The 23,524-nt window shown below is 34.0% G+C and overlaps 1 protein-coding gene across 2 annotated transcripts in view; it reads right to left on the reverse strand.

Moving 5' to 3' along the window:
• ank3b (ankyrin 3b) overlaps positions 1-23,524 on the reverse strand; it is a 303,338-nt gene that overhangs the window by 257,582 nt on the left and 22,232 nt on the right. Inside the window, exon 1 of one of the 2 annotated variants that reach the window (XM_056470174.1) lies at positions 1,872-2,209. The exons of the other annotated variant lie outside the window; for it this stretch is intronic. Coding sequence (XP_056326149.1) covers positions 1,872-1,940 — 69 coding nt within the window. The 5' untranslated portion in view covers positions 1,941-2,209. Of the gene's footprint in view, positions 1-1,871; positions 2,210-23,524 lie in introns of those variants that run through there. 2 annotated transcript variants of the gene reach the window in all.

Here is a 23,524-nt window from a genome sequence, read left to right on the forward strand (position 1 = left end):
ATGTGTTGTTATATAGAACATACTGTGTACATGACCCCTTTAAAAGACAGTCTAGTTGCAAACGGTTGCCAAGCAATGCAGTCCTGTGGCATTAACTGAAGTGCAGCCACAGGTGTGTGTGTGTGTGTGTGTGTACTTTTCATTTGCAAAACAATCCAGTAAAATGTGGACTGGCACATTTATACAGAATATACAGCTTTTATTATTTTAATTATTGTTATTATTTTAATTTAATTCTAAAAGAATAGCCAAATTGTTAACCTATAATAAATAAATGATCAGTCATTTTACTCATATTGCCCACTAACATGACCATTATGCAATAAAAAAGGCCAGAATACAAATAAAAACACAACAGGTCTCATAATATGCTCTAATTTTCCTCCCTTGTCGCTGCTTACTCATCATTCCCAGTGTGCATAGCAACAGGTTGTGTTATTATAAAGAGACCCAGAGATACAGAGCCCTCAAAGCGACTGCCAAACACACACACATTTCACTTCTGATTACACTGATGACCGTCTCTGAAATGATTAAACGCTGCCACCGAAATCAAGACTCCACCTGTCACTCGGGATGAAAGGGAATTCCTGAAATTCCCCAAATCATCTGAAGCGAACACCGAGCCCTATCTAGTAGCAGCAAAACACAGAGCTGACTCAGATCCAGCTCCTGCCAATGCTTCTGAACGGCTGCAATTAAGCAGATTATAATGCTCGTGCAGAGAATAGACGGAGTGGGTGGAGGCAAAGACCAGAGAACCAGAGAAAGAGACTGAGAAAACATCTGTCCACAGTGTGTGTACAAAGAAATAGGGCTGAATTCAAATGCATTTCAATATCAGTCATTACGAACATACATTGAGGAATTTATATATATATATATATATATATATATATATATATATATATATATATATATATATATATATATATATATATATATATATATATATATATATATATACACATTTTTATTTATATATATATATATATATATATATATATATATATATAGTCTCTCTCTGCATATATTTAATTATATATCTATTTAATTATACATATTTTGATACAATAGAAAAACGAATTTACATTATATAGTAATATTATAAGTATTTTTGTTTATAATAAATTATATTAGGTTATTTACTTATATGTAACACTTTGAATACACTCTTTATATGCATATAGAAATATAAAAATAGGATGTTTTAATGATTTTGAATGTATTTCTTTTAATAATTTATTATTTTACTATAAATATTTCATATAATAATAAATTTTTTTAATTTTATTTATTATTTAATTTAATTATTTCAGTAGTGCATTGTTATTTTAATAAAATATATATTTTATTATTAAATAATACAAAAAATATATATTATTATGATATTTAATATATTATATATATTAAAGCACTATTAAAGTAATTAATTTAAATAATAGTTCACATCTTTCATCTAAAAAACAATCAAAACATCAGCGACGACATAAGATTACACAGAGAAATTAATTTTTATAATTTATTTTAAATAAATCAAGTAGTACACATATAAAAATAATTAAATCTAAAACATGAAAGGCTCTTTCCCAACATTTTTTATCTACAACTAAAATGAAAAAAAAAAAACTCAAACAAAGAATAATTAGGTTTGCTATCCTAAAAGTGTCCTGTCAAACACCTCCAAAACAAACCCATGCCTTCCTGAACACACCCCTTCAGCCGCTCCAGAACAAAAGAGTAGCTTCCTTCAGTCCTCAATCAAGTCCTTTCACCCCCCAACAACCTCCATTAACACCTCCAAATGACATCAAACCAGAATCCAAAGCAATTCCCAACATACATGACCATTAAATCAGCTTTCTCATTACCTTTTTGCCCTTCTTCTTAGTACGTAGCGCCTGCTTCCCAGTCCCTTTTTCCTTAGCGTCTTCGCTCATCTTGCACAAAAAGATCCTTTCATTTAATCCAGCATGGAGAGAACTATTGAAAAAGTCCAGGAAAACCCTAAACTGATGGTCGAGAGCACTCAGAGAACTTGTTTCAAGTGGCTGTGGTGTTTTGGTTAATGCCGGAGCTCTTCCACGAGCCACAGGTCAAACACTGGAGTGGGCTTGAGAGATTTGTGGGCTGGTTAATCAAACCAACTAAACCACCCGCCTCTCCATAACCAACACACAGGCTCTACTGACTCACTGGAGCTCCACATACAGACTGAATGGTGCTGATGGAGACACGCGCTCTTCTCTAACAGCCAAACACTGAGAGAGAGAGAGAGAGAGAGAGAGAGAGAGAGAGAGAGAGAGAGAGAGAGAGAGAGAGAGAGAGAGAGAGAGAGCGATAAAGAGGGCGGTGGAGAACGAGAGACCAAAGATGGAGCAATTGCCATGGAGAATTGCCCCCCTTTACAACTGATCACAGCCTGGAGGAAATGGTTAATTAATGGTTTATTAACGCCCGCTGATAAATTGCACACCCATTAGTGAGATGCCAGTGTGAGAAGAGTTTGCTCCTGCTGGCGTCGGGTTACTGGTCAGTGGATCATCCTCTTTATATGCTGTGGATTCTCAGTGAGATGTGAAAAGAAAAGAGAGCACAACTGTGACTATTCACCTTTCACTAGCTGACGCAAGTCATTCTCCAATTGACTTTATTCATAATCATTTAAAAATATAATATATTTTGTCTAAATTGTCTTTCTGGATGCAAAGTAGATTTTTTTTTGGCTGAGACTTGCAGTTTAGAATTGTTCTGATAACGTGAGATCTTGATAACTGACAATACAAAATATAAAAAATTCTAATGTAATGAAAAAAATACGAATAAAAATAACTATGACAGCTATATATGAAATTCATATTTTAAAATACAATATAAAAAAAGTTAATATTATATTTTTGCATTGGATATATATATATATATGTAAAATATAGGGATGTCCCGATCAGGTTTTTTTTGCCCTTGAGTCCGAGTCATTTTTATTTTCATTTTAAGTTTAATGTCATTTTTCATTTGAAGTATCTGCCAATATCGAAACCCGATCCGATACTTCTATAATACATAAAATAGAGTAAAGAAGAGCAAAGAAACAGACCCAGGATGTTCCTTATTTTTTATTTTATTCACATTATTTTAACATTCAACAACTTCTGTGAGGTAGCTTGAACAATAAAGTAATAAATAACATAAACTCTTCACAAAAATTTCACACAAAAAGAAATCGAATTTAAAAACAAATAGCACCTCAACTTAAAATGCCCAGCTTGCAATCCCAAGTTTACATATTTCACAGTTTGCTATGGCAATGTTGTCGTCACCTCCAGACCGCAGACATATTCGCTCTTTCCGCTTCAAGCTGCTTCCGTGTTCTACTTTGCCGCCATTTAACCAATAGCGTCTCTGCAACAACGTGATGTATACACACACACAGTTGAAGTCAGAATTATTAGCCACCCTTTGAAAAATATAGCTTAAAGGGGTTAATAATATTGACCTTAAAATGTTTTTTAAAAATTCAAAACTGAGTGTATTGTTTAGAGATAATATTATAGTTTTTAAATGAAATGATAAATAAATAATCAAATAAATAAGTAGATAAATAAATAAATAGATAAATAAACAAATAAGTACATATATAAATTAATAAATAAGTAGATAAATAAATAAGTATATAGATAAATAAATAAGTAGATATATAAATAAATATATAAATAAATAAGCAGATATATACATTAATGAATACGCAGATAAATAAATAAATAAATAATGATATAGATAAATAAATAAAAAGTAGATAAATAAATAAGTAGATAAATAAATAAATAAATAAATAAATAAATAAATAAATAAATAAGTAGATAAACAAATAAGTATATAGATAAATAAATAAATACATAAATAAATTGACAAATAAATAAACAGATAGACAAATAAATAAGTATATAGATAAATAAATAAGTAGATAAATAAATAAACACATAAATAAATAATCCAATAAATAAGTAGATAAATATATCGATAAAGTCGATAAACAAACAAACACTAATATTGACATATTTTAGCATTATTTACTTTTTTATTAATACTATTTTATTATATGAAGCCTTTTTGACCCTTCTTTTTTGCATGGTACCAGTGAATTCTCTAATAGTGTTAGAGAATAGCTCATAACCGGAATTTGTGCATTTATCAATTATGTTTGAAAAAAATGATATTAAAATCCTAATATCTAGTGGTTTCTACCTGCAGCCCTTTACTGCTCTCTACTAGAGTGTGAATGAAGGAAGGAAGCAAGCATTAGCTGGAGTGTCTCTGCAACGCCTCTGGCCAGAGAACAATAAACTGAAAAGCTCCCTCGACCTCCAGAGAGAAACCAGCACGGAAGCTGCTCAGCATCATGTGATCCCATTTTCCAGTAGCACAGCGTGTTATAAGAAGTTAAAAGGGTGGATAGAGATGAAGAGAAAGTACAATGTGGGCTGTTTGATTATTACACAACATTTTGCTTGGACGTGCGCTGGTGTGCTTGAGCAAAAACAAACAGTCACCATTTGAACAAAGCTGTACAATTACCTACTCATCACTGTCTCTCCTCTGAGCCATTTACTATTCAGGCACAGCACAAATGAGATCTGAACCAAAAAACAATGGATTCATTCTCTGAGGGGGGGTTTGTGACGGAGCGTTTCAGCGACTGCCTGCTCTTTCTGCTTTGTGGTGTCCATTTTCGTGAGTATTAACCGCTGAAGAGAGCGGTTATGTAGCTGTATGTCTATTATGGTTTCAAATGAAAACAGATTAATGACAGAGAAGCTTCTCTAGTCTGCCCTCTGTTGGTCAATGAGTGTCATGACATAAACAATACAACTCATTTTCAGAGAGATGTTATGATCCAAATCTTTCTTTAGTTGCATGCTTTGTGCTGTACATACACAGGCAGTCAAGTTTAGAATAATGAAATGTTTCCTTTAGTACGTAACATTGAGCACGAGGAGGTTTTGGAGAATTTTAAAGCACAAAGTTGATGGCAAAGGGAGCTTTTCTCTATATCTGTTTTTATGAAATCAGTGCTAGAATGATACTTGCAGTTGCTAAGCGGTGCCTGAACCTCAAATAAATATATAAATAAATAAATAAAGGCCACAAAGCAACAGAGTATGACATTACCCAATAAGTGTTTTACTGTAAAGGAAACAAGCCCTAAAAACCAGCTGTGCCGAAATATTTTAAATGCCTGCTGGTGTCTGACTGCAGTTCAGGTCAAAAACCCCATCATCTCCATATAAACACTGGTCAGTAATTCATTCATATTCTTTTCGGCTTAGTTCCTTTATTCATCAGGGATCGCCACAGCGGAATGAATCGCCAACGTATCCAGCACACGTTTTACACAGCGGATGCCCTTCCAGCTACACCTCAACACCTGGAAACACCCATACACTCTTGCATTCACAATACGGACAATTTTAGCTTATTCAATTCACTGTACCGCATGTCTTTGGACTGTGGGGGAAACCCACATGAACACGAGGAGAACATGCAAACTCCACACAGAAATACCAACTGGCCAGTGAGGCGATAGTGCTACCCACTGCGCCACCGTGACCAAAAATATTCTAAATAATTCAACTCCTACAAATGGTTTCCATTATTTTAGGTAGTTTTAATCACGCTGAGGTAAACTTTTTATTAAGTTTGGTTTTATGTAGATATTTAATTAAAAATATATAATAAATGTCATTTAATACATTCAAACAGAAAACAGCTTCATGGATTTTTATAAAACAAATGCATATATGCATATAAGCAATAAGCATATTTGCTTTCAAATATAATAAAATCCCAAATTATTACAGTACAAACCTTTGTTTGCTATTGTATTCCATTAAATAAAGAAGAGTTAAAGGTGTTGTATGTCAGTTTTTGACTCTTCTAAAGCATAGAAATACTATAATATGTTTGCAGATATTTAAGAAACGTGCTAAGTGAACGTTGTTTATCTGAAAAACAATGCTGAAGTCAGATATTCTGCTTTGAAAATGTGCGACGTGCCGGATGTCTGCCTTTGTTTTGGTTATTAAACCTGCCCAATGTCAGTTTACTCAATTATATTTCAGCACCCCGGGTTGCCTTGGTGGATGACCGCATACTTAATTTATTCAGTCATGAAGGCTCTCAAACTATGCAATCGTGACCGAAATGTGACCTCTTGTAGACAGTAACAGCCTCCTAAATGAGACGCAGATTTAGGGTTCCACATGAGAACGTTATTAGTTAGCAAATAGTTTAAATATTATGAACGTAAACATTAGGGGAGCAGGTTACATTGTAACTCCGTGTTCTAACAAAACGCTACGTGACGAGATTGCAGTGATGAGCAATTTGGCTGTTTGTATCAGATGAAACACGACATAAATTTAAGTACAGCCATTCAGAAGCACAGAATAGTGCACTCACTGCACTCCAACCAAATGGTAAGGTTTATAATTTAATTAATATAAAACCTTAAATGTAGATGCTGAATCTCTAATATGTGTTGCACTGAGACAGTTCTAAAGGCCAATTTCAAACGGTTTATTTTATTTTTTTCAAGATCTGAGGTGAACTATCTGCTGCTGCTTTCAGTAGTATGGCAATAAATGTCACGTAAAATGGCATTCAAACTCACAGTATTAGCATTTAACACCAAATAAAGCACATGAGGTGTACCTGAGGTGATCATGGTGTAGCTGAACTTCTCTGGTTTGAGGCATGTAAAATCAAAGGCTTTAAATGAGATGTGTAATGAACTCTTTTCACAAGACGAGTGCTAAAGGGTCATCAGTATCTTAAAGCCTTAAAAGTTTTTAAAATAAGATTTTTGTATGTATCTTTGCATCAAAGTACCCAAAAAAAAGACTTACAGTTTGTAAGAGTTGCTTCCAATGCAGCATCTATGGGGCAGGACAGTAAATTTAATGTTGTTTTCTTTTCTGTCTGCCGTTATTCTTCTAACGCAATTTATTTTTATTTATTTTTTTGCTTTTTCTGAAAGTCTTGATGACCCCATCATTGTGTTTTTCTTTTAATATTTTAGCAAATATAATTGTAAAAAATTGAGCACAGTTCAAAGTAAAAGCGCCTTCCCTCAAACATTAGTAGTAACCATAGCATCTCAGAGACGGTTGCCAGATCCTTCATTCATTCAAATGACCACAGAATAAGTGGAATACATTACACGCTGCTTCACATCGGGCATTTCTTTGCCTCTGTTGTGAATTTAAAATCCTTTAACGCACAGCAATCCATTGATTATAACTTAGGTACTACACACACAAGCTGGTTGAGGACAAAAACTCTGACACATGCCTTGAAATAAACCATCAAACAGTGTCTAACCATAGTATGAGCAGAATAGTTGAGCTCTAAATGGACTCTGCTCCACTGAACTTTCTAATAATTCAAATGGTCCACCTTCAGTTATCCGGTACACATAAAAGAGAGGCAAAAACTTCAGGAATTCACTAAAGCTAAGGAGTCTCAGTAACACAGAGCTCCACACTAGTAGTTGCAGTGCGATTTCTCACCCTTAATTCAATCTGGCAACAGAAGCATAGTTTCACACCAAACACAGAGTGACAAAACCGAGACTCTGAACCCGGATAACCTCCTCTCAGACTGTACCTGCAGGATATGAGGTTCTGTTATGAGCATACATGATTGATGCACTGATAATGAAGAAGTTATCAGAGATACACTATTTTTAGCAGAAGGGAATGATCATGGTTCACTGCTATATACAGTACTGAACATACAGTTGAAGTTACAATTATTAGCCCCTCTGTATATTTTTTCCTCAATATCTGTTTAGAAACACATTTCTAAACATAATAGTTTTAATAACTCATCTCTAATAACTGATTTCTTTTATCTTGGCCATGATAACCGTAAATAATATTTTACTAGATATTTTTCAAGATACTAGTATTCAGCTTAAAGTGTAGTGTAATGTAATGTAAATGCTTAACTAGGTTAATTAGTTAAGTTGGGGTAATTAGGCAAGTCATTGCATAATGATGATTTGTTCTGTAGTCAAATATATAGCTTAAAGGGGCTGATTATACTGACCTTAAATGGTTTAAAAATTTAAAACAGTTTTTATTCTTGCTGAAATAAACAAATAAGACTTTCTCCAGAAGAAAAACACATTATCAGACATACTGTGAAAAATTCCTTGCTCTGTTAAACATATTTTGGGAAATATTTAAAAAAGAAAACTAAATTCATGAGGGCTTCAATTGTATACACTACCTGACAAAGGTCTTGTCGTCGACCCTAGTTGTAAGAGCAACAAATAATAACTTGACATCTAGTTGATCATTTGGAAAAGTGGCAGAAGGTAGATTTCTCTGATGAATCATCTGTTGAACTGCATTCCAATCATCACAAATACAGCAGAAGACCTATTGGAGTTCGCATATACCCAAGATTCTCATAGAAATCAGTCAAGTTTGGTAAAGAAAAAAAACATGGTTTGGGGTTACATTCAGTATGGGGGCATGCAAGAGATCTGCAGAGTGGACGGCAACATCAACAGCCTGACAGCCTGAGGTATCACCCTCCACATCAAAATTCCTGAAAGCAAAAAAGGTCAAGGTGCTCCAAGATTGGCCAGCCCAGTCACCAGACATGAACATTATTGAGCATGTCTGGGGTAAGCTGAAGGAGGAGGCATTGAAGATGAATCCAAAGAATCTTGATGAACTCTTGCTTTGCCATTCCAGATGACTTTATTAATACGTTATTTGAGTCATTGCAGAGATGTATGGATGCAATCGTCCAAGCTCATGGTAGTCATACACAATATAAATAATTTTTCCACTGCACCATAACTTTATATTGTATACTGTACATTATTTCTGTTAAGTAATAAAATTTTTGTCTAAGCAAAGTCAGACCTTACTGTCCTAATTAAATAGTTAAAAATCAAAGCATGATCATATTTTATTTAGCTAAAATAAGCGTAATCTAGAGGCATTTGCCTTTCGTATAAGCCACTTCTGATACCAAATGATCAACTAGAAGTCAAGTTATTATTTGTTGTTCCTAAAACTTGGATTGGCGACAAGACTTTTGTCAGGTAGTTTATTGTTAGTTAGCTTACATGGTAAAATGGATTTCTCATGTCACATATTTCTCATAAATTGGTTAAATCTTCTTTAAGTAAAGTCAGATATTAATGCGTAAGTACATTTAAGGGCGAAGGGTGCTACCTATTCCCAATTGACAGAATGAGAGCATGAGCTAGTTGTAAAATATGATTTCTTCTTTAAAATCTCATGCATGTAAACTCACTGTGGGAATTGTGAAAAGTATTTGCTGTGATTATCAGCAAAATGCGAACAATGATATGCATAGAGCTTAACTCGTTCTGAATCTAGAACATTCCAGCCCACTGTCATTCAAACAGCCATTCGCTGTCATTCTTGCAGCTTATCTCTGCATTCAACAGAACGAAAATGCATGAAAACTCCAGATATGAACTCAAGCAAAGCAAAACATCACCTCTATTGCAAAATACTTATCCTTAAAAATGCAATGAGGAGGAAAATCATAGTTTTTTGTCCTGATACTATATTTTTGTTGAACTACATCACCTGCAGGATCACTGACTCGATTAAAAAGCAAAAACTAGCAAATCACTGAAGGCAGGTATTGAGAACAATATTAACAAAGCAGCTCTTTTACTGAATGTTTTTCTTACTAATACAGTTTTTTCTGCAAACTACACTGACCGCGCAAACAGACACAGCAAAATGCACTCAAAAACAAAAATCTAAAGATGAGACAGCATTAAAGGGATAGTTCACCAAAAACTGAAAATCCTGTCATCATTTACTCAACATTCACTTGTGAAAACCTGTTTGAGTTTGACAAACTGTTTGACTCACTGTTTGAGTTTACTTTGTCTTTTGAACACAAAAGATGCTATTTTGAAAAAGGTTGGAAACCGGTAATCAACCCAGGCCCATTCTGAAAACGCACCCTATATACATTTATGGAGAGCGGCAAATACATCCCAGGAGGTACATATTTTTAGCAATTTTTGTTTTCGCAAATCCAACAGAGGCCATTGTGTATGCTTTTTGAGATCTCTTTAAGATTTCTCTCGCGAGTGCTATTCACGCCTGCTGTACTCGCTTGAATCCACCAGAGGCCGCTGTCAACTGACTGACTGATCGATTGACCCACCCGCCTCCTTCCCTAAACCCAACCAATAGTGTTTTCAAAAGCACCGTTTGACCCGATCACCCACTTCCCCCAACGGTTTTAAAAAGCAGAAATCCCTCGCCTGAATTTGACCACTTTTTCAGATTCTACCACATTCTCACTCTGTTATTTATTTGTTTATTTAATTTTTTTGGCTTTTGTTTCTTTCTAACCCGCATTTTGAACATCTGAACAGCTCTCCGTCTACATCACACCACTGAAAATGCACATCACGTGACCGCACACACACTCTGGTATGCGCTGCAGCATATCTAGCCAGATGAGAGCTGTGCTCGTCGGACTGTTCATCAAGGATCTACCGCTGGATCTAATCTCACTGTATTTGTTAAACGTGATATTTTATTCATCTTGTTGTCTCTATCTAACAACATATTCCCTGACGTTGGTCTTTTGAATCTATCACTTGTTCTCAGGTAACATGTTTTGGCTGAGCGCAAAGATAAGTTAACAATTAATGTAACCACGTACATTCTGTACATTGACCGATTGCTTGCCTTTATTTCCTATAATGTATAAACCTATTGTACGTTATACTTTTATAATGGTCATTATTGATTATTAAAACTGATAGTCAGCAAAAGAGAGGGTATGTTTAGCATTTTCAATTAAAATGAAAGGAGGCAGTAATGTTATAGGCTCCGTTTTGGTATAAATATGCATACAGTGAAGATGACGCTCATAAATGCAGCACGACGCCTCGACATTTCTTCCATCTGATAAGTTGCTAATATCAAAATGAAAATACCAGCTCCTTATCTCATGTTTTCATTTTGTTGTTAAGATAGTGAAACAAAGCACAGTATCCAGGATGAGGTGAATGAGGTTATAAAGTTCACTGTTCCCTTTGAAGATTTACCCGACGTGTCCTCTAGAGTCTGTTTTTCATATCAAACTTGCGATGTCTGAACTTACAAGGAGAGGATGCAAGCCTGAACTGTGTGTAGGCTACTTAATATTGAGGAAAAAGCCCCAATCAGATAGGTGAATGTCTGCAGCCCCGCCTCTGTTTTCAAATGTCTCTGTTTTCCCTCATTCACACTGAGACGGAGCAGCAGCGTTTTAGAAAATGGACTGTCCAGCATTTTCAAACCGCTCCGTTTTCAGCGCTTGAAAACTCCTGCGTAGTATGAATGGATGGCGTAACTGTAGCAAAACTTATGCGCTTTAAAACGAAAACACATTAGTGTAAACGGGGCATAAGACTGGAAAATAGTTGGCTGCTCTGATCAGTCTAACTCTGTAGCTAAATTTAAATGGAGTCATTGAACGTTAAAACAAAGATCTGTCCTTCCATAGATCAATGGTTTGGACTGCTTAGGGAATGAATTTTAGCGGCACATGTTGGACCGTTTACTACCAATTGATCAATGTATCGATCAAATCAATACAACCTGAGAATCAATACAACCTGAGAAATGTTGCTGACCGTGTCCATCCATTTATGACCACAGTAAACTCATCTCTCCAGCAGGATAATAGCGCTACTCGTCACAAAAGCTCAAATCCTTTTTAACTGATTTCTTGAACATGACAATGAGTTCATTATACTCAAATAATCTCCACAGTCACCAGATCTCAAGTGGTGAAAAGGGAGATTCCCATATTGTACAGCAGTTAAAGGATAGGTCACTCCCAGTGGGACCAAGCAACTGTTTCGTTACCTGCATTCTTCAAAAAATGTGTATGACAATTCTAATCATTTGACCTTGTGGGGACATTGTTTTAATTTTATTTGTCACATGTACACAGTAAGATGTATGATATGCAGTGAAATGCTTACACAACCACTCGTGACCTTGAAATAGTAACAACAATAACAAAGAAAAAGTATAATAATAACAAAAGAATCTAAATATCGACAAATAGAAGTTGTGCAATATATAATAAAAGCAATAATAAGATATTTAAAGTCTTTCAATAGGGTTGGGATAGATAGACAAAATATTCAATATTTGTACAGAGCATGTAGAATTTTGAGGAAATAAACTAATTTAATTCATTTTGGAATAAGGCTGTAACATAAAAAATGTGGAAAAAGTGAAGCGCTATGAATACTTTCCGGATGCTCTCTATGTGTGTGTTTACAGGTTTATGTGGTTTTCAGGGACACTGTAAGTTGTATAATGAAAAAGATATGAGACCACTAGTAAGGGGGTTTACAGGGAAACACTTTACGTCCCTGTCGTTCAAAAACTTAAAAATCATACTTAATGGGGGCTTTTGAAATTCTAAATCTAGGTTTAGGGGTTAGGGTAGGGGTAAAGTTATATAATAAGCAGTTTTTACAATATAAAATACATTACGCCTATATAGAGAATGCTCATAAACCATCTTATGTGTCCTGAACCTGTAATGAATCCTATAATCGCAACATATAAAACATTGCATTCGTTGTGATATGATTATTGCAGACATGCACATTGCAATATTGATGCTGAAACGATATACTGTGCAGCCCTACTCTCTATATTAATAAAGCCGCATGTGGGACTCTACCTCCATTGCCACACCCCATCATTACAATGTGTGTGTGTGTGTGTTCAGGGAAAAATATCAATTTAAATGACAAAACAATGTAAAAAAACGATTGACATCTAAATGAGATCATATTAACTCACGTCTATTATTATTTATCATTTAACCTTGGAAAGAGAGCTGAAAAGTAAAAGCAAACAAGACTTAAAACAATTGGGACATTTTTTGTCTTCCCTACAGCTCTGCACTCCTCCAGGGTGTGTTGTGTGTGATCTGCATTGAGTGTTAAGTACACACCTCTTATTATGTCGGAAAACCTTGAACTCCATAAAATAACCAGAGCAACATGCAGTAATGAACAGGTTGCGAGCTCAAAGGTTCACCTAATTTAAGAGCCTCTAAAACAGAGGAGTATTGTGCAGTTCACAGCGGCTCGCATGTCAGATTCCACACATCTCTATGAGGAATTTCACATAGCAGCTGCAAACGGACAAAACATTAATCTGAGATGAACGATTTGGGTTTTAGAAAAATGAAACAAAAAGGTAGATTTGAGCGCAGAACAAGAAACAATGCGACAGGCTATAAGCAGTGATGGGAATAAAGGCACTATAAATAACGGCAATACCTTTTTCAGTAATGAGTAATCAATTGAATTACTGTTTCCCACGCTACAATGGTTTTCATGCAAGCAACGTCTCTCTCAGTCATAGGACCTCTCTTTCCGGGGTGTATGTGTGTTTGGGGCTGGGGGCGGGACACATAACCAACCAGCGATGATGATTGGTGTGTCTGTGAACATGGTATAACTAAGAACGAGATGATTAACTTTGATAGAGTATATTTCCCTCGTTTGCCAATAAGAGGCAGATAATAAGAGAACAACCCAGAGTCAGAACGATGGCAAATGCAACAAGTTAAAGCATTTGCAAACTTTAAATATAAGCACTACATTTCCCTTGTTGAGATGAAAGGCAAGAATGTTTATCTATCATTCAACTTCATGCAGAGTCTTTTGGCGACAGTGACAAGTAATTCTAATCTAATGAAGCACCCCATGTTGTTACATGCCGCCACAAAATTAGTGGCTAAGAATGCAGATGATAACGTGAGCTCTGCTTCCAAAAGAGTAGACGAAGCCACGACATCAAAGCAACTAGAACTTGGTTTTTCTCCAACGCAAACACTTATTACTCAGACAGAATAAAACAAAATACTGTAACATCTAACATCTATAAGTTCTAAACCATCTATTGTGTTTTATTGTGCAACTATAGTAATGATAATATTTATAATGATGATATGTTGAATTTGATAGCTGTTTCTCACATTGTCCCACGACAACATTAAAATAGTGTAGATTAGTGTACTTTTTTATTTTTATTTTATAGTCATTTGACAAATTAGATTTTTTAAAAGTAAAGCAATAGTTACTACACTCTCAAAAATAAAGGTACGAGAGCTGTCACTGGGGTGGTACCTTTTCAAAAGGTACAAATTTGTAACTAAAAGGTCCATATTAATAGCTCAAAGGTACATATTAGTACCTAAAAAGTACAAAGGTGTTCCTCTTAAAATTTTTAGGTACTAATACTTTTAAGGTACCAATATAGACCCTTTAAGTACAAACGTTTACCTTTTGAAAAGGTACCACCCCAGTGACAGCTCACGTACCTTTATTTCTGAGAGTATAATTACATGGTAATTCGTTACTTTTATAATGATGTAACTCAGTTACTATTTATGAGAAGTAACTTGTAACTATAACTAATTACTCTTTTAAAGGAACATGTCCAACACTGGCTATAAGTGTATGCGTGTGTGCGTGTCTGTGCACATGCATGCATGTATACCTTGCATTCCTTACAATGTGGGGACCAAATGTGCCCAAAAGTATAGAAATACCATTAAGTTGATTTTGTACACTGAAAAAAAAATACTAAATTAAAAAGAAAGAACTGTACTAATTTTTAAAGGTAAGTGGTTACAAACAATTTATATGGGCTTAATTTAAACAAGCAAATTAAATTGAGCATTTTTTTCAGTGTCAGCAGTATGCGAATTACAGCGTGGGTTTGGGGGAGATTCATTCATTTTCTTTTCAGCTTAGTCCGTTTATTAATCTGGGGTCGCCACAGTGGAATGAACCGCCAACTTAACCAGTATGTTTTACGCAGCGAATGCCCTTCCAGGTGCAACCCATCACTGGGAAACATCCATACACACTCATTCACACACATACACAACGGACAATTTAGCTTACCCAATTCACCTATACCACATGTTTTTGGACTTGAAGGGGAAACCGGAGCACCCGGAGGAAACCCACGTGAACACGGGGAGAACATGCAAACTTCACACAGAAATGTCAACTGACCCAGCCGGGGCTTCTTGCTGTGATCCAATTGTGCTACCCACTTTGCCACCGTGTTCCCCGGTTTGGGGGGATTGACCCGCTAATTAAGGCTTGATCCTCCCTGAAGAACGTCAAAACAAGATGTATGGGGAGTCCTAATGAATCTGTGAAAAAGTTCACTCTGATCTGTATTTTAAACGATAATGTTAATAATTAAAATAATAGATACCCATTGGACCACCCCATAATGGTTAATACCATTGTGAATGCATAATCGCTCCAATCAGTCTAAGAAAGAAGTCATTCAACAATATGAAACTGGCAGATTTAGAGCACTGACAGACACAGAGAGTTCACAAGACTGCTCATAAAATAGCTGTTTGTTTCTACATAAAGCCTAAAAGTTAAGTCAAATTAGATGCATAGGTTGTATAATTTGACCTAAAGTAAGCCGAAAATAGCTAATCAGGTCAGAATACACTAAATAGCCTATATCCCACAAAACACTGAAAACTTAAATACATTTTGTGAATAAATTAGATGTAATTTAAATAAATACACACATTTAATTCACTGAAGGATGTATTACACAAACTAGCATTACCAAAAAAGTTGACATCCCCCCCAATCATCCATGTTTAATTCCCACACTAAGTGTAGGCACATACTGTATTTATGATCCCTATGATAAATCATACAGAATAAGGTATTTTGTAAATATACAGATTGTTTCCTATGATGTTTGAGTTGGGGTTGAGGGATCGAATATACAGTATGTATGGTATAAAAAACATTACGTCTATTAGAAGTCCCAATAAAGATAGCTGTACAAGTGTGTGTGTGTGTGTGTGTGGCTATAAAGGTTTGAAATGAATCACTGAATGAGGACGAGTAAAGCTGTTAATCGCGTAATTTGTTTTGACAGGGTAACTGCATGACAACATGCCCTTATCCTTTGAAATAAAGCAATTCTAACGTCGCGTGCCTGACTAAACACGTCTCCATTATCTGTCATTAACAGTTCACCATCTCCCATAATCCTCAGGGAAAGCTTTTCTATTGCAGCTATCAGAAACCTTTGCTTTGTTTAGTTCTGCACTCCACACCTTTACACTACAAACACATGCGTTTAATCTTAAATCAGTAAATCTGGAACAGAAGCATGACCTGTAGTGTGTGGCATAGTCTACAGGTGGCAGCAATAATGTGTTATGTAAATAAGTGCATTGTGCCACATAACATGAATATGAAAGTAAAAGTGAATAATAAATAAAACAGACATGCGTTATAAAACCAGACAAGACTTGCAGGTTGGAAGACAAGTTGATTAAAATGAAATGAAACTGGGTATGTTTTATGACTAATAATGAATCTTTGACATTTGTTGCAGCATAAATTAGAAATCTGTTGGGAAACTTGGTGAGCTGCCCAGCAAGTATGTTTTTTTAAGGTGTCAGGGTTATTATAGCTGACTAAAACTACACCATTAACACCATTTTGATAACTTAAAATAAAATAAATGTTAACTGAAATAAAAAAAAAACTAATTTTATTTGAGCAATAATAAATTGATGCACTAAAGTAAGTAAAAATAAATTTTAAAATAATTATCTAAATAAATAACTAAACATGTAAAAACAATATTTTACTAAAAACAACAAAGACATAAAATTTTAAATGCTTTAAACTGAAATAAAAATATTTTAAATATCCAAAATATTTTAATAATAAATTTGATAAATTATATTAATGTATATTATTTATTTATTTAAGTATTTATTTATTGCTATTAATTATTACTTATTAGGTATTTTTAATTTGTATAATATTAATTATATTAATTTAGTAGCAATACTAATCTGATGTACTAGAGTAAACACAACTAAAACTTATAAATAAATATTAAAATAAAATCAACTAAGACAAAAAAAGTCAATATATATATAAATATATAGAAACATACCTTTTACGCACAGCACATAAATGGTCAATTACATGCGATAAACTGTGATTTTTAACTATATTTTTATTTATTGTGACCCTGTTGTACACTTTTTCTTTTCAATGGCTTAAAGTAATTAAAGAAAGGTTGTTAAAATAAAAGAAATCCACAATTTCTTTTACTTTTATGCTATTTAGAAGCCATCTGCACCTACTGACAGGTAAAGGCTGCTTTCTCTCTCTCTAAAGTTGCTTTATTGGCATGACATTGTACAGATTTGCCCAAAAATTTTCACATATGTATAAAGCTTGTCATATTTTAACATCATTAAATTAATAAAATATACAAAAAATATATTAAATAAATAATACAAAAATAAATATACAAGAAAAATGTAAAAGGATGATAGTAATAGTATTATTCATGTATCACCACCAAATATATTTGGGTGGCCGTTAATATACCTGGGTGGCCCGCCCAAGTAAAGTCTACGCCCAAGTGTGGGAGTATATATAATACTTCAAAATACTGGTGAAATATAAATAGTAAACAGTATCTCAATTAGTCTACGATATCACTGTGTTTTCATACATTTATTTAAAAAAATGTGAATTAAGCATCTTTTTTTAAATTAACAATACTTCAAGACTACAAATTAATTAATAAATCTTTATTAAATACTTTCAGGAAAATATTTCATGAAGGGATAAATTACATCCAGACAGTACTTTACACAAAATAAGCCCCAAAATTAGACACAATATATTATTAAACACAAAACTTTAGTAAAAAATATCCGTTCCTTGCAAGCAGCTTTGAGCATATTTTTAACTAATTATTTGTTAAAATATCACTTATTATATCCCTTATACCATTATATCACTTTTTTACCACTTTTTTCACCATAACGAATAACAACAGGCATATGAAATATTGATTTGAGGAGAAACCATTTAAATAATTTACTTATTCAATTATCGATACTCCCTTTTTTAGGATTATTATTAAAACTAAAGCCTTTTTGTTATATTTTTTTATATTTTATAAATTTTATATTATATTTTATTTATTTTTAATATATTTTACACTAAATACACATATTAATTAGGTTATGCGAGATGTGTTTACATGAAACGAGAGTGCACGTCCACCTGGGTGTTGCAGAAGAGACATTAAAGAAGCCGCAAATACCTCGATGAGCATAACATTGCTATTAAAGCCAGTCATTATCATGGAATAAGTGACCAATCAGGAGTAAGGTCAGCGGAATTACACACAGAAAAGTGTTTGAAACAGAGCAATAATGTTTGTGAAAGGTGTGTTATGCAAACTGGAATCAACAGTGTGTTAGACACCTGGAGGGAGTTTGGCAGGAGAGTCAGTTCCCATGCTTCAAAACATTGATTTGATTTTGTTGTTTCGTTAATATGTCATGTGCATGAAGCGAGAGATTACACAACATTAGACAAGAGGACTGCAGAATGTGTCCGCAGACGCTTCAACCTCTCAGTAAAATGACAAGCCATGTCATATTTAATCAGATCAGACTAAAGGAGGAAATTTGATTTCACTGGCGCCAGGGAGAAACATGTCCTCCAAACTGACCATACTAACTTAACCCTATTTAAACGCATTCATTAATCTACAGTGGCCATTATGTCTAAATGCTAGGGGTGTAACAATACAAGACTTTTCACAATTCGGTTTTAGGGTCACAGTTGCAGTATGGTTCGGTATTTGATTTATTCATTAAAATAACTAGACACTGTCAAATAAAAATAAAGAAAAAAGTCTACGAGAACACAATACAATGTAACAGTGTCTATGATTTCCAATCAAACATGTTTGAATCACCTATCTATCTCCATACGAACAACATTTTGGGTGTGGTCAATTTGCTCGGTATAGTAGCTCACTTTGTACATTGTTGTGCTAATTATGCAGAGCGCTCGGGTTCGACTCCAGTGAAGCAGTTCCACAAAAAAGATAAAATCAAGGTAAAACTATGTGGTTACAGTTCATATTTCTCTGTCATTTGCTTTTAAAACACTATTGGTTGGGGTTAGGTCAGTAGTTCGCTAGGTGATCTGTTTGAAATGCCCCACCATGTAATAGATGTGTACAAGAAGAACGTGTATCTGAAGCGTACAATAAAATGCACCCTAAGTAACATATTTAACATTCACAAAAATGTAGGCAGCGCCCTTTAGTGGATTTTGTCTTCCAGTTATTTTACGTTTGCAAAAATGTAGGCAGCTGAGCCTGGGCTGGTATTATGAGTTGATTTGAAAGTGAAATTTTGACACTGACATAAATGTCATTTTGCTAGTTTTGGTTTTCCAAGTATGCACAAGGGCGCAACGCATTCTTGCGGTTGTATTTTAATTTTCACTTTTTTGTTTTTGTTGTCAATCATTGCAATTCAAAAAATGTGTGTGTGTATGTGACTTACTGATTTAATAGCTATCTTGCTTTGCATTGTGGTTGTGCATTAAGATAATTCAGTTCTCAAGCTTGAACTGTTTGGAAAGTCCACAAGTATAGTAGACCTACCAGTTTGAATGTAAATTAACTGTAAACTGCTAGCTGATGTTTTGTTTAACGTTTCATTTGAAATCAGGACAAAAAAATAAATAAAATACTGTACATTTTGCCACAGTGGTTAAAGATTTTTTCAGATCTAGCTAATGCATATTAATATCAAGAGTAAACCACCAAGTAAGCCATAAACCTGAGCTTCTTAAAAAAAGTCAAGGATTTTTTCCCTTCATTTTATGAGCCCTCAACAATTCTTTGCTTCTGATATAATCTGCAATCAGTGTTTCCTCTAGGATTTTTTCCAGCTGTGATGGCAGGCCTTTTTTACACAGATCTACCAACTACCTGTGGCGTTATTTAATGACAAATGTCGTGAGCGCAGTATTAGAAGTCGAGATCGCATTTATGTAATAGCCTACAGCATGCGGATCTCTTTGCTTGCGCGCCGATTTTTTCTGCTCATGCACAAAACTTCTTGCACGCCCCCTCAAATATAAGCCGCTTTAAGAGCGTGCAGATCTTCTTGTGCGCTCTCAAATAAACTATATAATAAATAATATAATAAATATAATAAATAAATTATCACCCGCTATTAAAAAAATAGAATGTTTTGAATGAGAAGCTGTAATGTAGCCGTGGCAGGATGAATCTTGGCGTGGCGCCCCGCCATGGAAGAATGAATGTAGCGGAAACCATGTGCAATGAACTGTTGGTTGTCTAAAAAGTAATATTTAATGCCACTAAAGAATACCAAAAAAATTGTATGATGTATTTAACACCTTTCCAACATTAATAATAGGTAATAATTTGTGTAAAAATTGAAAAAAGGATATAAGAATTATTTTTGAAACATCACGTTTTTTAATAAATTGCAATACTATTTTACATAAAAAAACATTTTTTTTCTTAATTATTCAAATTGTTTTACAAAAAAAAAACATATATATATATACAGCTGAAGTCAAAATTATTCGCCCTCCTGTGATTTTTATCAAATATTTCCAAACAGTTTAAAAGAGCAAATATTTTTTAGTCCTTTCAAGTATTTCCTAAAATATTTTTCTTCAGCAGAAAGTCTGATTTGTTTTATTTCAGCTAGATTAAATAATTTAAATTTAACAGGAGGGCTAATAATTCTGACTTCAACTATATATATAGTTCTTAAATCCAGAACTCAAGTTTTGCTTTTCTCTACACAATGGACTTTTATGACAGAGGAAGAAGTGTGACACCATGTTTGAGTTTCAACAATGATGTCGTGATACAGAGGTCGTCGATTCAGCAACACACAACCTCATGATTTACAGTAACTTCTGACATCACTGCTGAACAGCAAGTAATTAAATGTCTCTGACATCATCTTTTGTTGATGTCACCATGGTTAAAGTGGTGATGTTACTGTATACCCTTTGTTATCCATTAATAAAAACACTTAAGCAAGGTCTTAAAGAAGAAAAAGAGACAATACTTTTGTCAAGGTAGTGTATATAAATGTTCATACATTAAAAAAAATCTAAATATTAAAAACTTTCAAGGATTTAACATGCTGATGACCGTTAAACACGTAATAACAGTCTTGTGAAAAGGGTCCATGCTCAAACTGAAGGAAAACATCAAACAATCATGTGACTGGAGGTGTGTCTGGTTAGTACCGTGTCTTCCATGAACTCATTTAGCTGAACCTCCGTCCCCTGAGGTCACATCAACCCGAGCCACTTAAACCGATTCATGTCCTTGGCTTGCACTATCAACAGCCTGATCTGCTCATTACAACCACACCTCTGATGCCTGAGCCGCTCACGCTGGAAGATTTATGGGAAAGGAGATTAGACTGCACAATTGGAAAGCAATTTTGCACACACTTTTAAACACTTCAAAGCAACCGGCAGATTTTAGCAAGATTCTGTCCAAGTTAACGTTCACTAAACTGTCAACAGGAAATACTGTCTAATCATTTCCTGTCATTAGGCTATTTTAAAGAAGACATATATCAGGAATAAATTAGGTAGTGTTGATTTTTTACTGATAACGGAAAAGAACGTTCTTCTGAGCTTACTTATGATATATTTAGACAACAATGTGTTGTAATAATACATCCAAGATTTAAGATCTAATAATATTGACCTTAAAGATGGATTATGTAAGTTTGACACCCAGTGGTTGAACTAGGTAATGCACTCCTGGATCAAAACACATTTTCACTCGGCTCCTTCTCTGACAGCTCTACGCAAGCGCAGGTTGCCAGATTGATGTGAGTGTGCCTAACTATTGAGCCCAAAGACTGATTTGTTTTATTTCAGCTAGAACAAAGCAGTTTTACATTTTTTAAAAGCTATTTTAAGATCAAAATTATTAGCCCCTATATTTTTTAAGCTATATATTTTTTCGATAGTCAACAGAACAAACCATTATTATACAATAACTTGTAAACCTAATTAACCTAGTTAGGTCTTTAAATGTCACTTTAAGCTGTATAGAAGTGTCTTGAAAAATATCTAGAAAATATTATTTACTGTCATCATGGCAAAGATAAAATAAATCAGTTATTAGAAATGAGTTACTAAAACTATTATGTTTAGAAATGTGAAATCTTCTCTCCAGGGGGGCTAATAATTCTGACTTCAACTGTATAACTATTATCAACATAGACATTTCATGAAAAATGGACATGCAAAAACACGCTACTCTTCCCAAATGCAAATGCATCAGCACACTGGTAGTATTTGCTCTATTTGTTGTGAATTCCAGTGCAGTGACCGGCAGTGAGGTATGAAGACGCTGCTATTTCATTAACACACACAAACACATACACACTGCCAGTAAAACTCCACCTCACTCTGCCTGCATGAACCTGCCTTCCCAGCATTCCCTGATCAAAATCAACACTCCAGTGGATTACGACTTTCTGGAAGAATGATAACGCAAATATTACATTTAGATCTAAACCCACTGTACAATAGAGACATCATTTTGAAGACTTGTAAAAACAACACAGCACTCCACTGAATAGAGCGGTTGTTAGAGTGCTTGTCTTGTTGATGAATTTATATAACACACTTATCAAAGCTGACATCTGGCTTATTAGCACTGGTTAATAGCACTGCGCAGTGCACGACTTACGTGGGAAATTCAAGTGCAAAAAGCTAAGATCAGCTCTTCATTGGCATGATTATGTCAATCAACAGAACAAGTGATCTGTGTTTTTGCCAGATACAAACATTCTTGTAAAGAGTACAGACATGTGCCAAAATATTCGCTTTCTCTGGAATAACTTTCAATTCATTTTATTTTTAATATTTTAGAAGATTTCAATTTATGTGACAACCACAGTTTACAACAAATTATTTAAATAAAAGAGCTAAATAGCTCAAAAAACATAATATATAAAAATAAAAAAAATAATTATAATGTTATTTTAGTTTAGTTTAGTTTTATACTTTAAAATATAAGCATTGTAATACTAATATTGCTACAATAGTAGGATCATTGACATTTTAATAATAATAATAATAATAATAATAATAATAATAATAATAATAATAATAATAATAATAATAATAATAATAATGTTGATTTAATTAAATTAAAATTTAATGGCGAGGAAGTTTTTTTCTCGCCGCTGTCGCCACTGGCTTGCATAGTTCTGGGCACAGTGCTCATCGATGGATTACTCTTCAGTGTTTGAACTCTCAGCAATGAATATTAAACCAGACTGAAGTGAACTGAACTGAACTTAAACTCTGAAAACTGAACTGACACTGCTTCAATTCACTATAATTTTCTATGTAAAGCTGCTTTGACACAATCTACATTGGCATTGACATTTTAATAATAATACTACTATTAATAAAAATAAATAAATAATAATAATAATAATAATAATTTATTATTTTTATTATTATTATAATAACTATAACAACAACAATAATTGTATTAATATTAAT

The sequence above is a fragment of the Danio aesculapii genome, chromosome 12 (genome assembly GCF_903798145.1).
Source record: "Danio aesculapii chromosome 12, fDanAes4.1, whole genome shotgun sequence".
Taxonomy (NCBI): Eukaryota; Metazoa; Chordata; class Actinopteri; order Cypriniformes; family Danionidae; genus Danio; species Danio aesculapii.